The sequence below is a fragment of the Zootoca vivipara genome, chromosome 13, assembly GCF_965207765.1.
Source record: "Zootoca vivipara chromosome 13, rZooViv2.hap1.1, whole genome shotgun sequence".
Lineage (NCBI taxonomy): Eukaryota > Metazoa > Chordata > Lepidosauria > Squamata > Lacertidae > Zootoca > Zootoca vivipara.
Window position 1 is genome coordinate 48,478,559 of NC_142596.1, and position 14,658 is coordinate 48,493,216.

At 47.4% G+C, this 14,658-nt stretch overlaps 1 protein-coding gene across 5 annotated transcripts; it reads right to left on the reverse strand.

Annotated features, from left to right (window-relative positions):
* Positions 1 to 542: 542 nt before the first annotated feature.
* Positions 543 to 13,644, reverse strand: NT5M (5',3'-nucleotidase, mitochondrial). 5 transcript variants are annotated; one of them, XM_088657159.1, is made up of 6 exons: positions 12,702 to 13,644; positions 10,368 to 10,468; positions 7,448 to 7,508; positions 5,776 to 5,890; positions 3,256 to 3,430; positions 543 to 799 (listed from the first exon to the last, which is right to left on the reverse strand). In XM_088657159.1, exons 1-5 carry the CDS (start codon positions 13,008 to 13,010, stop codon positions 3,288 to 3,290), a joined length of 729 nt encoding a protein of 242 aa, XP_088513285.1. In that variant the 5' UTR covers positions 13,011 to 13,644; the 3' UTR covers positions 543 to 799; positions 3,256 to 3,287. The 5 variants fall into 5 exon arrangements, with proteins under 5 accessions (XP_088513285.1, XP_088513286.1, XP_060138435.1 ...); XM_060282452.2 differs by lacking the exon at positions 543 to 799 and adding an exon at positions 1,669 to 2,253; XM_088657160.1 differs by lacking the exon at positions 5,776 to 5,890 and having other exon boundaries at positions 12,702 to 13,642.
* Positions 13,645 to 14,658: the final 1,014 nt, after the last annotated feature.

Below are 14,658 nucleotides of genomic sequence, written 5' to 3' on the forward strand. Positions count from 1 at the left end.
TGTATCATGCTGCCTCTTCTCCAGAGTCTAGCTCCACAGAAGTGAATGGACACATTTGTTCATTCATATATGTGGAGGGAGAGAAAAGTAGGGGTGTAAGAAGGCGTTGCTTTCCACTTCCACCCTGTATTTGTGTCACATGCAGTACTCTTTCTGTTCTGCTGCAATTCGCCCTCTGCCTGAAGCAGAATTATTTGTCTGTCTGCCTTGCTGAAATTACATTGCACCTTACACAATTTACACCATCAATTCTGCAAATTCCTTTCTCGCTGCATTGTTTTGCGTGTTTTATATTGTTTACAGTCAAACCTCGGTTCCAGAACACCTCCATTTTGGAACGTTTTGGCTCCCAAACCCTGAAAACCTGGAAGTAACAGCTCCGGTGTTCAAACAATTTTTGGAAGCCGAACAGCTTCCGAGCTGCATTTTTCATTTTCTCCCCATTGACTTTGCAGCCAGCCCATTGATCCTCGGTTTTTGAACTTTTCGGAAGCCAAACAGTCTTCTGGAACGGATTAAGTTCAAAAACCGAGGTTCCACTGTATTGAAATCTACAGATGAAAGGAGGCATGCAAATTTAATAAACAATGAAATATGAATTCAACCCCATTCATTTCAGTGCAAAGGAAACACAATGCAATATTATGTGTGTGTGACCTATTACATAGCACCTGCAGACCGAAAGCAACAGCCGCAGCAAATTTGCTGGATCGATTTCCGTTCCAGATTAGAGGCGAATAAGTGAACGTTGGCAATTTCTGCTCCCGTTTCTATTAATCGCCAGAATTATCCAACGCCCCTAGAAAAACAAATGGGTGAAAGTTAGGAAAACGGGGTGTGAGAATTGGGAAGCGGGTCCTGTCCTCCTACACTTAAAAGGATTTTCCGGGTTGGACTGGGAGTCCTGGAATTCTGTTGCCCTACTAGTTTGTTCCTTTTGTGAAGCTAGATCAGGGATGGGGACTCTCAGGCCTGGGGAGGGGGGCAAACATGGCCCTCTGGGCTTCTCTGTCTATCCCCTGGGACTCTCCCCAAATCATACCCCACTCTCTGCAAGTCACATCCTTCCCCTGCTCTGGTCCACACCCTCATTGAGTTTCTGCCTGGCTGGAATGTGTCCTTGACGCAGATGATGGCTCTTAGCCGTCTGGGTGTGCAGAGTGTTGTGTGAGAGGGTAGGCAAGAACTGGCTTACTGTACAAGGGTAACATATTTATTGCTCTGCCTCATTAGCCTCTAGCATGTGGCCCTTGAAAGGTAGACCAGAAGGGAATGTGGCCCTCAGCCTGGAAATGGTTCCCCATCCCCGCCTGAGAGGAAAGATTGAAAACAATACAGGACTTAGATCGTCTGGATGGAAAACAGGAGTGCGTGCTTTGTAGAAATTAGCCTACTGTAGAAAGGGTATATTTCCATTCATTTGCCAGCTGACAACTGTTGGGGTAGCTCAGTTGGTAGCGCATGAGACTCTTAATTTCAGAATGGTGGGTTCGAGCCCCACATTGGGCAAATGATTTCTGCATTGCAGGGGGTTGGACTAGATGACCCTTGTGGTCCCTTCCAATTCTACCATTGTATGATTCTATGATTTGCCTCCACCTGTCCCCCAAAAGGACGCCCAGAAGAGCACATTCTCCTAGCTTGAATCAGCTCTGCAGAAATCCAAACTGATTCTAATTCTTTCAGATTTATTTTTCAACATGACCGTTTAGGAAAGCTGCTGAATTTGGGCGTTTTGAACCGGGAGAATGGAAACAAGAGGACAGCGTCGAAGCACGGAATTGAAAACTTGAAAGGGCTGCCTTTAAAATACATTGACGAGTCAATCTTTCCTTCCTTTTCTTGTTTTGTAAAAGATTCAAAACAGATTTCAAAAGCAGAACTTGCAAAATATTGCAGATTCACGAAGCCAAATTAATTCTGACCATTTGCCAGATTTCAGCTTGGGCGGGGGGGAAATCCTTTTGGCTTTCGTCCTCCGGGAACAATAAAGCTTTCTTCCTTGTGTGCTGTCACAAGCTTTTTAGCTGCCGTGTGTTTGGAGGGCTTGAACGTGTCTCATGACGGAAGACCTCTGTCCAGTGTCACTTGACTGAGACACTAACCAAAGAGCTACATATACCACAAACGTTCCAGAAAGTTCCCTCCAAGGTGAAGCTCAGACCTTGCTCCTATGGGCAGCGAGTGCGAAATGGTCTACCTGCTCATGGGCTGCACTGTTTCAGCATATGGACCTCACATTGCAGTGTTCTCCTGTCCAAAAAAATAAAATAAAAATTCCTCTGTATAGAAAACCAGCAGGCTAGAATATTTCTCCCTGGCATACAATTCTTCTACCTGGAGGGATATTTGGTGGGGTATGATGTTCATTCAGTCTTGTGAGTCTATCCACAAAAAATGACATGGTGGACCTCCTCTCTTGCCATTTGTGAGAACTGAGGCCTCCTCGCCCAACCTGAGACTTCAAAGGTCTTATGTCAGAAGGGCAGTCACTTTGGCTTACACACCAAGAGCCCAAAGGAGAACTTGGCTGGAACCAGGTCTCAGCTCGGAAACCTGGGTTTGTCAACCAGCCGCCATCTTGAACCATCAAACGCTACGACAGAGAGGATGTTTCTGGGAGTAAGGGTAGGGAAACTGTGGCCCTCCAGATGTTGACAGACTCCATCCCATCATCCCCAGCTAGCATGATCAAGGATGATGGGAATTGGAGTCCAACAATGTTTGGACCGGTGACTGGTTCCCCAGCCCAGGCTTTTCCCCTTGCAAGCGAGCTACCAAAGTTCACACACACACACACACACACACACACATGCACACACACACATATTTTGGATTTTGAAGTGGCTCCCAGACCGGCCTGCTCCTCAGCTCATTTCAACGTCCACCCGAAGCAAACTAAATTTCAGTCCTGGAAACGGAGGCATGTCCGAGATGGGGAGCGGACGTTAAAGATGGCGGCCATCTTTACAGAAGCCAGATATAAAGCTAAACAGTGCCTGGTGGGTGCTGAACACCCCTGACTGGGCCTTCCTTTGGGATAAGACGTCCTTTGGACTAGGCCAAGTCAGACCCAGGAAGGGTGCTTGGCAAAGGTACTTTGGTGGCCCAGCTTTGTGATGGCGCTAGCGGCACGGACAAAGCTCCCTTTTCTTGGGAAGCCTGCCCTCGTCTCTGGCTCCATAACTGAAACCAAAGATATGTTTTTTCCTGCTTCTCCCCGCGGGGCCTCCACCACTGATTCTGGCCCCTCACCGGGCACAACGAGGAGACTCTCCCAACGAGCTCTACAGTGCCCGCTTGCTATCCAAGATGGCCTTCCAGTCGTCGGTCCACGAGTGCAGCCTCCGACGAAGAGGAGGCAGCTGGAGGTGCTTGTTGTGGCAGGCCGTGAAGAGGACGTGCTCCCAGCTCGGACTCTTCTCAACTCCTGGAAGGCAAAGAAAAGAAGGCAACTAAGGACCTTTTTAAACTGAATAACGCCTGTCTGTGGGTTGCTGCTGTTTTTTTTTTAAAAAAAAATCTGTCACCTCACTACTCTATGGAATCTAATAGTGGGGAACATAAAGGGGAGAGAAGTTTCTAGTCCTCATGGGTGTAAAGATTGGCTGGTGGAGTCTCATAAACCACTAACAGAGGTCTGCGCTCCAGTCTGCACAGCTTGTATAGGTTTCAGGCTTCGTTTCTCTCCTTGAAGAAGAAATTTGAATTTCTGCAGGGTAGACAACAGCCCTATGTGTGCTATATGCCTGTAAACCTCAAAGTCTGTCGTAAGCGACTTTGCTTATTTACAGTACAGTAGCAACTGGCAGGGAGCCATATAGTATACTAGCCAACAGATACCTGCAGCCGGGAGCAATGTGATTTAAACATGCCTACTTGGACGTAAGTCCCATTGCGTTCAGTGGGGCTTGCTCCCAGGTAAGGGGCTGCAGCTTTAGGAGTGGCTGGATGATGTTTGTTGTGACACACAGAAGAATTGCCTAAAAGCAAAAAATGATATTCTCACAGCTCCTTCACGTCCCTGCCCTGCAGAGCTCCTTCTGTGTCCCTCCATCCCTGCTCCATTTAAACTCCTGCTGTTGTTTAAAACCATCATTTGAAATCCCGCTTCTCTTTCGCTCCCCTCCCTTGGCCCAACTTCATACGAATCCAGGATTGCGTTGCAGCCCTAGAATGGGAGTTGCGTGATGACAGCCTTACGTTTTTATGTCTATAGGAAGATACAAACTGAAGCTCAATCCAGATAAGACTGAGACACTGTTAGTGGGTGGTTCCCTAGACCGGATGGATGGGAGGTTGCCTGCTCCTGGTGGAGCTGCTGTTGTTTAAAACCAGGCATCCCCAAACTGCGGCCCTCCAGATGTTTTGGCCTATAACTCCCATGATCCCTAGCTAACAGGACCAGTGGTCGGGGAAGATGGGAATTGTAGTCCAAAACATCTGGAGGGCCAAAGTTTGGGGATGCCTGTTTAAAACCACCATTTGAAATCCTGCTTCTCTTTCACTCCCCTCCCTTGGCCCAACTTCATACGAATCCAGGATTGCGTTGCAGCCCTAGAATGGGAGTTGCGTGATGACAGCCTTACGTTTTTATGTCTATAGGAAGATACAAACTGAAGCTCAATCCAGATAAGACTGAGACACTGTTAGTGGGTGGTTCCCTAGACCGGATGGATGGGAGGTTGCCTGCTCCTGGTGGAGCTGCTGTTGTTTAAAACCAGGCATCCCCAAACTGCGGCCCTCCAGATGTTTTGGCCTACAACTCCCATGATCCCTAGCTAACAGGACCAGTGGTCGGGGAAGATGGGAATTGTAGTCCAAAACATCTGGAGGGCCAAAGTTTGGGGATGCCTGTTTAAAACCACCATTTGAAATCCTGCTTCTCTTTCACTCCCCTCCCTTGGCCCAACTTCATACGAATCCAGGATTGCGTTGCAGCCCTAGAATGGGAGTTGCGTGATGACAGCCTTACGTTTTTATGTCTATAGGAAGATACAAACTGAAGCTCAATCCAGATAAGACTGAGACACTGTTAGTGGGTGGTTCCCTAGACCGGATGGATGGGAGGTTGCCTGCTCCTGGTGGAGCTGCTGTTGTTTAAAACCAGGCATCCCCAAACTGCGGCCCTCCAGATGTTTTGGCCTACAACTCCCATGATCCCTAGCTAACAGGACCAGTGGTCGGGGAAGATGGGAATTGTAGTCCAAAACATCTGGAGATCCAAAGTTTGGGGATGCCTGTTTAAAACCACCATTTGAAATCCTGCTTCTCTTTCACTCCCCTCCCTTGGCCCAACTTCATACGAATCCAGGATTGCGTTGCAGCCCTAGAATGGGAGTTGCGTGATGACAGCCTTACGTTTCTATGTCTATAGGAAGATACAAACTGAAGCTCAATCCAGATAAGACTGAGACACTGTTAGTGGGTGGTTCCCTAAACCGGATGGATGGGTGGTTGCCTGCTCTTGGTGGAGTTACACTCCCTCTGAAGGGGTGGGCACGTAGCTTGGGGAGACCTCTAGATCTACTGCTGTTGCTTGAGGCTCAGGTGGCCTCGGTGGCACAGAGTGCCTTCCATCAGCTTGGGCTGGTGGCCCAGCTCTGCCCCTATCTGGACAGGGATAGCCTAACTACTGTTGTCTATGCTCTGGTATACAAATTCAAATAAATAAGCAAAGTATGTGTCAATGTTGAATCATGGGCCCTTCACTGCCTTGCACTTCCATCCACCCACCAGCCCCTGATCCCCTTTCCCTTGGGACAACCTCTTCACCTATTATATCGGGCCTGTCGTCGATCAGCAGGTCGCCAGAGACCACCGTCTTATCTCGGGTGAGGACGATCTGCTCCAGAAACTCTTGGCCCAAGTGCTTCTCCACCCAGGCGTACTGGAAAGTGGAAAAGGAAACAGTGGAAGAAAAGAGTTTGTGGACAGAGGGTGGCAGGGAGGATGGAACCGGCTTGACCAGCAAACCACAATGACCCAAAAAACCAAAAATAAACCCCATTATGGGGAAGCAGGGAGAGGGAAGTGGAGCTTAACTTTGAGCCAAGACTTGGAAGACTCCAGATGGGCTGGGTGTCTGCACAAAATTTGACTGCAATCTCGCATTTGGTGCAATTACGGAACCAGCTCCCCACTGCTTGGAGGCTGATCCAGGAGTCTGTGCCTTTTAATTGGCTTTTCATATCAGTCTTTTCGTGGAGAATTCTGCTTTAGTCGTCACTTTAATGCCCTCTCCTGGCCTCATCCTGTCTCCCCGGAGTTTCACTGCAAATTTGATCACTTTATTTTCGTTCTTGATTTCACTTACTTCTCAGCAATAATTATATACCGCTTAAAATACAGAACCTCTAAGCAGTTTATATGAAACGTGCTATAAAATCACAACGGTTAATATTAGGCAGGCGTCTTTGTTGTGATGTTCTTGACGCCGGCTAGAAACTTTTTTTTTTGTTCCGGCGAGCCCCTCCAAACATAAAATTAATTGTGCACGTCTGTTGTTTTTAAAACTGTTGATGTTGCCTAGAATCATAGAATCATAGAGTTGGAAGAGACCACAAGGGCCATCCAGTCCAACCCCCTGCCAAGCAGGAAACACCATCAAAGCATTCTTGACGTATGCCTGTCAAGCCTCTGCTTAAAGACCTCCAAAGAAGGAGACTCCACCACACTCCTTGGTAGCAATTTCCACTGCCAAACAGCTCTTACTGTCAGGAAGTTCTTCCTAATGTTTAGGTGGAATCTTCTTTCTTGTAGTTTGAATCCATTGCTCTGTGTCCGCTTCTCTGGAGCAGTAGAAAACAACCTTTCTCCCTCCTCTATATGACATCCTTTTATATATTTGAACATGGCTATCATATCACCCCTTAACCTTCTCTTCTCCAGGCTAAACATACCCAGCTCCCTAAGCCGTTCCTCATAAGGCATCGTTTCCAGGCCTTTGACCATTTTGGTTGCCCTCTTCTGGACACGTTCCAGCTTATCAGTATCCTTCCTGAACTCTGGTGCCCAGAACTGGACACAGTACTCCAGGTGAGGTCTGACCAGAGCAGAATACAGTGGTACTATTACTTCCCTTGATCTAGATGCTATAGTCCTATTAATGCAGCCTATATTTTGACCATTCTCTTATGCCTCCTGTTTTTCAAAGTCTGCTTTTACCACTGGTTTTAATGAATATTTAATACCAGGAAAACCCAGGAAATGTACGGTATTGGCAATTTCCAGCCAGGGAAAGCCTGGCTAAACAGATGGGTTTTCAGAAGGCGGTCAAAATACAAGGCTTAGTTCCTGCCTCTCCAGACTGCGCGTAGGAGGGTGTTCCTGTCGGAAAGATTCTGAATGTCGTCACTGTCCTCTGCTCTGGGAATCCTTTCAATTGAAAGGCTGGCTATGAATCGGATAAATGAAGAAATAGTAATAAAAATAATATACCCGTTACCTTTTCGTATGGGCAATACCGATACTTCTTGATAGGACTGGTGCATATGAACACATCGGTCCTGCCATGACGGAAAAGAGAGAAGGTGAAGGATGGAGGGAGGGAGGGAAGGAGAGAGAGAGAGGAGAAGAAGAAGAAGAAGAAGAAAAAAATCCAGCTTTGTATTTATTAGTCCTATCATATCACCCCTTAACCTTCTCTTCTCCAGGCTAAACATACCCAGCTCCCTAAGCCGTTTCTCATAAGGCATCGTTTCTAGACCTTTGACCATTTCTGGCCTTCCTGCAAGAAAAAAATAGCTCAAGGGTGCTCTGCATGGATATAAGCAAAGGCTGCCTCAGATGGAATTGGACCACTTAGTCTATCATTCCAAGAAATATTGACTCTGCCTGGGTGCATCTCTACAGCATCCCAGGCCGGTCTTGCCCAGTCCTGCTCCCTGCTGTATTTGTTTACAGTTAGCTTAAAATGTTTAGGAACCCAGGGCAGCTTTAAAAAAGGATCTGTTGTAAGAATCTCCCTGCCCTCAAGCTTGCAGTCTAAAAGACATGGCACGCAAGGAAAGTGGGATGGGGAGGGAGAAGGGTGGGAAGCAATGGAAACAGCTCAGGTAGGGGTGGCTAAATGACCGTTGAGGGTGGGCCAAAGGTAGCTGTTCTGTCGGCTAAGGCAATGGGACAACTAGAGAGGTCGGATTTGAACCTGGAACCTTCTATGTTCAAAGACTGCGTTGCCTAGTCCGAGGCCAAAATGAGTGGGTATGTGCTATATTCCCAGCTCACCTAACACGAATGTGGGGGCAGGAATTTGGAGGGTCTGGTGCAAGGGGGAAAAAGAAAGAGGGTTCTGAAACCTACTGACGTGACCAGCTGCTTTCCTCTGCCATGCTACCCCAAGAGCCCACCTTTCCCATGAGGCTTTTGGCACCCCCCTCTACTGAAATTTAAGCCTGAACAATGAGATCTTATGTGTGCTCCCTCAGAAGTATCCCACACAGGGCTTTCTTCTGAGTAAGTGCGCACAGGACTGCAGCTCGAGTATGTTTGCATGTATCCTGGCAATTCTTTAATTAAGGGGTGGCTGGTGCCCATGCGAATGGTAGGGCAGAAGGTAAGGAGGCCAACAGTAGGTGGCGCTAGAGCTAGTGTTAGAAACTCATATATCAGCTAATCACCAAAAGGCACTTTAAACCTAGGCTATGGCCGCCACAAAGGAATGCCTAGGTGCCTTTCCCACCCAATGAGACTTATTAGGATGATCGTGATTGCGATCATTCATTTCTATACCATTTTGTATTTAAAAGGGGGGAATCTCAGAGAGGTTTACAACACGTTAAGACATCAAATAAAACAATCCAGAATAAAACAAATTCAAGCTTCCTGGGAAATATTTCAGATCCTTCTCGAAGTGACATTTTCCTGTCCCCATATTTATTTGCCTACTTAATTTCTACAGCTTCCCCGAAGAAGGATTTTAGGGAGGCAGTGGGGTGTAGTGGTGAGAGTGTTGGACTAGGACCTGGGAGATCAGGGTTCAAATCCCCACTCAGTCACAGCCTCTTCACCTCCCTCACAGGGTCATTGTGGGTATTAACTGAGGAGGGGGGTGAACCATAGACTGGGATATGAATGCAGGAAATAAGCTCTTCTGCTTAAGAAAACTGGATAGCCCAGCCCGCAAGCCTGGCATCCAGAGATCTCCACGTGGGTGCAACTGGACTCCAAAACATTCCTGGCACCTGGGGGGATTTCCAACCCTGGCCAGAGCCAATGACAAACGGAATCCACTAATGATAGTTTTGTCCCTATCCTCATCCTCCTCCCTGCCGAATTCTGCAAGGGGCATCGCTGAGACTGTGGAGGAGGAGGAGGAAGCTGACGGCCAGTGGATTGCTTGCAAGTATATTTTTATGTGATGATTATTGGAGATACTTATTTAATTATATTGGGAATGCAGTAACAGGGAATAATATTTCAGGAAATCTGGGAATACTGTAGAGATAAGTGGGAGTCTTTAGTGGGAGGAACATAGGTACGAGATCGAGATCTTTGATGAATTTAGAGGATACTGTTATTGGTTGTTATTGGTTGTTTTGGTTGAATGATGAGATAAATGTATGTTTTTCTCTTTCTTTTTTTCATCCTTTCGTTTTTCCTTTTTTCCTTTCTTTTTCTTTTTTCTTTATGCTCTGGAATATTATGCTTATCACTACTTTCAATGCACCATGATTGTCTTAATTATTATTATTTAGTGATGAAAGTTTCAGTTTTTATTAGTAGTATTTTCTCTTTTTTCACTTTATTACTATATGATTTATATGATTTTGTATATTATGATTTAGATATGATTTTTGTATATTATGATTTAGATATGATTTTTGTATATTATGATTTATATATGATTTATATATGAATTTGTGTTGGTTTGGTATGATTGTGGACTTTGAGTATGTATGGATTGTATTTTAACCTAAATCTTAATAAAGGTTATTTTAAATCTTTAAAAAAAAGGATTGCTTGCAAGTAAGAAGGCAGGCAGGGGGGGGACCTTGCAGAGAACAGACTGAGGTTTTTAATGGGGCCAGCACCCCATCTCCTCTAACAGACTCGGCCCTGCTGCTCTCAGGCCACTTAGAGGGAAAATACAGAAACAAAGGCGAGTGACTGATCACAAATCAACAGAATGAGAAACAGCAGCACTTAAAATAACAGCAGCTGATAACAAATAGATAAAACGTTGCTGCTGTTGACTAATCGATTCACGCATTTAGTGTCGTATGTCGCTATATATCGCCCGGCCTTATAGCTCATGCTCGCCCTGGGACCATTTGGTGTAGAGAGGGTTAGAAGGACAAATAATGAAAAGAAAGGAAGAGCAGTGGGGAAGCTTCTCCCTTGCAAATTCTGCCAAACATACTCACTCTTTTAACTCGACCATCTGCTTGACGGCTTCCACGGCCCCTGGGAGCGGATCCAGTTCCATGAAGAAGTTCTTTGATTCCCAAATGCCAATTGCCTTTTCCTGCAAAGAGGTTTGGAGGGAGAAGGTTGGGGAGGGGGGAGAACATTAGCCTGTTAAGTCTGCTGTCCCCTTGGCTGCTCTCAGTGCACAACAGAGAGCAGGAGAGCAGCAACGTTTGAATAAGGGCTGCTGCATACAGAGCACATTTAAAGCACCTTCCTTTTCCTCAAAGAATTCTGGGGCTTGTAGGCTTGTAGTTTACCTCCTTGCCAGTCTGCCCAGCCCTCCCCGCTTACCAGAACAGTTAAACCAATAGCAGTGAGAGGGAATAGAATTGCTCTGCCCAGGCCCAGGTCAGAGTTAGCTACTCGCTGCTCGGTGGAGCTTGCAACCTCGTGGACTTTGAACATGCTCGGACTTTTGACACAAAGATTGGGTTGTGCACTGGATGGAGAACAGGCCTGAAACTTGGATTCAACTCCAAGGCACTTACCTGTCATCCTCATTTCCACTCTATGCAACAGGTGGATAACAGTGGCCTGCCTTATAGGGCTCTTGTGAGTGTTAATAATAATAATAAAGTATTGGGGGTGACTTTGCCTATTTAAAAGTGCTTGTTATTATCTACTACTCGAAATAAATGCATATTTATTAATTTCTACATGAAGAAGACTTGGAAACTTCAACTGGTCCAGATTTCTGCCTGGGGTTCCAGTTAGAACTCATATAACCCCTGTTTCAAAACTGTGTTCAAGTTGGTTTTCAGGCCCAGTTCAAGGAGCCAGTGGCAGACTTTGGATTCTCAAATTTCAGCAGTGCTCTGTGTGGCAGAGCCAGTGTGGTGTAGTGGTTAGAGCGGTAGACTCGTAATCTAGTCCACATGCAGCTGCTGGGTGACCTTGGGCTAGTCACACTTCTTTGAAGCCTCTCCGCCCCACTCACCTCACAGAGTGTTTGTTGTGGGGGAGGAAGGGAAAGGAGAATGTTAGCCGCTTTGAGACTCCTTAGAGTAGTGATAAAGCGGGATATCAAATCCAAGCTCTTCTTCTAAAATTTTGCGCCCCCCCTTGCCTCTCACACCTCATTGTTGCAGCGCCAGCCCCCAGCGCTGCCAAACCAGTCGCACTACACTAAAACCGCCTCACATCGTTGTTTAAAGCCCTAAATGACTTGGGCGCCAAATATCTGACGATTGCCTCCTTCCCCACAGACCCTCCTGGGTATTAGGATCTTGGTAGTTCCATCTATCACCTGTAGAAACTCAGGGTGGTAGCAGTGGCCCAGAAGAGGGCATGCTGCTTTGTGGCAGCTTTCGGGTTGTGGAATTCCCTGGTGCGTCCATCACCTTCATTGTATTGTTTCCTTGGTATGCTGAAGACACATTTGACCCAACCTAGCCTTTGACACCTGAGATCAATATCTATACACATTCCAGGTTACTCTGCACCCAGTGTGCTGCCAGTACAGATGACTTGACCACAATCCGTACCTATCCTGTCATTTATTTACAAAATACTGCGTTTTGATGAATTTCCCCAGCAAACCAGCTTCAAGCCAAATTGAGAAAAAGAACAACCTAGCTGTGTGGTAAGTCAGTAATGTGTACACAGCCATATTTTCAGTTCCCATTCTTTTTTCTTTCTTTTTGGAAATGTACAGAATGTTTTGTGTTTCTTCCTCCCACCTCCTTATGGCACCATGTTTTTAATGGCATTACCCCGGTATGTTTTACATGTAAGTTGTTTGGAGACCTTCTAGGTAACAAGCAATTAATAAATTTCATAACCACAACAGTACTCCTGCCACTATAATTTGTTTCAATATAAAATATAAAATAGTGGTAACCTGCCCTGGAATCTTACTGTGAATGGTAGATAACAAATCCAACAAATAACAACAACAAATTTCATTTGTTTTGCATTCCCCTTTCTGTTTCTCTCTGGTCTCCCTTCTGTTTACAGTACTTATATACTGCAAGCCCCTTGGGGTGGAGATTTGTATTTTTGTACAGTACTTTGCAAGGCACCATGGCTGGCGTTGATGCTAATAATGATTACCGTAATTTCCTTCATTTTACTCCAGCTGGATTTCCCTTTCCGTTCCTTGGTGGACCTCCCTTGCATTTAGTTATATATGGTAAGCCCCTCGGGGCAGAGACCTGCCCTCTTGTAATCTGCAAGCTGCCTTTACTGACATGATGTTGATAACAACAACAACAACAACAACAACAACAACAACAACAACAACAACAACAACAACAACAACAACAACAACAACAACGCCACTGACTCACGCTCAGCTCCGATTCCAGCTGCCCATACTGCTCCGAGACCCAGAACCCCCTGCGGTCCTCCAAAGAGATGTAGGGCTTCTCCGGATACTTGGCTCTGAACTTCTTCAGGAAGCCCCCCTCGAAATCCGCCAGCACCCCGTCCATGTCCACCAAGACCCGCAGGCGCCGGTGGCGGCCGGGGGCGCAGCGCGAGGAGGCGCTGCGTCTGCTGCAGTGCGCAAAACAGCCGGCGCCCGAGGCCAGGAAAGGGGCGCAGCAGCCGCGCAGGGCTGGCCGCGGGTGCAAGAAGAAGCTGCTCATAGCTAGCATGGAGAAGGGCGGAATCTCTCTCTCAAAAAAACGGGGAAGGGCGCCGGATCAAGGCCTCCTCGTCGCTGTGCTCCCAAATCCCCAGCCTCCTTTTCTGCGACTGCTGCATCATCACGCCAGGCTTTCTGTCTCTCTGCGGCGCACGGATTTGGGGACCCCACGAGGTCCGCCAAACTCGCAAATAATTGCTGTTATTGGTGCAATTATTGCCGCTGCAGCACGCTCCCTTCTTCCTTCCTGGCCCCGATTTGGGGCCAAAGACGAGCCCCGGGAGAGGGGATGGAGAGGGCGGCGAGGCGAGGCGAGGGCACCCGGGCCGGCTGCGCAAAAGCGAAGGTGGGTGCGGGTCGGGGTGCGCTGTGCTGCGCTCGTCCCGCGCAAGATCCGCAGGGGCTTCCTTCTCCTCGTTCCCTTCGCAACGGAGAAGGGCGCTCCGTGGGGCGGCGCCGCGTCCTCAGGGTGCTTCCCTGAGCGCTGGGGGTGGCCGGGCGCGGCTTGGCGCTCCGGTGCGCGCGCCTCTCTGGTTTGCAGCCGAGCCGCGGAAGCCGCTTTCTCGCCCTCCTCCCGAGGCGCCGGCAGAGCAGCCCAACCCGGCAGTGCTCCGGTTCTTCTTCCCATCGCCCGCGGGAGGAGCTGCGGGTGGGGAGGGGGTTGGTGCTTGGGCTCCCGGCAGCTCCAAGCGCCGCCTCGCAGCGGCGGCATGTTTCCAAGGCCGGCCGGGAAGCGCGCGCCACCAGCTCCTCGCATGGGATATCCTGGATTTTGCCCTCCGGGGTCTCTCCCCGGCAGTACCGGATTTATGTATAAACTGAACAAGCTATATAGCTTAGGGCCCCCACTTTCTTGGGGGAGCCTAAAAACATACTTCTTCTTAATTGTATTTCACTATTAATATACTTCTTCTTAATTGTATTTCAGTTCAACAATTACTTTGATAAAATACATATTTTGTTATGTGCAAATGGCTTTAGATACCTATTAGGTCCATAGATTACCATAGAGCATATATTCAACACACACCAAAAAAAACAGTGACTATTTGTTGTTGACAAAGGACACCTGGACATAGAAAGGGCCCCATTACCTTCAGTAGCTTAGCCTTAGGGCCTCATCAAACCTCAATCTGGCCCTGCCCCACCGCTTCCCTTCTTGCACTGGAAGTAAACCCAGGGGTCGGAAACACCTCTTCAATCGGGCTGCTTCCCCCACTGCAAAAAAGATGTCCCCAAGCAAGGTCAGCCGCACAGCGCAGCCTGATCCCATACCCTCCAACATTTATCCATTGAAAATAGTGACGTCTTAATCTATAGTATTAATATCCCGCCCATCTGACTGGGTTGCCCCAGCCACTCTGGGCAACTTCCAACATGAATAAAAATACAATTAAGCATTAAACATCTTAAAACTTCCCTATACAGGGCTGTTTCCAGATGTCTTCTAAAGGTAGTATACCTACTTATCTCCTTGGCTCAGGGTTGCATAAGTCCATCCCCTCCAACATTTTTCCGAAGTCCTGAGGAAAAGTGGGACATTCCGAGATCAAATCAGAAACTGGGATGCATAGCTGCCAAGTTATCCCTTTTTTAAAGGGATTTCCCCTTATGCTGAATAGGCTTCCTCGCGAGAAAAGGGAAAACTTGGCAGCTAT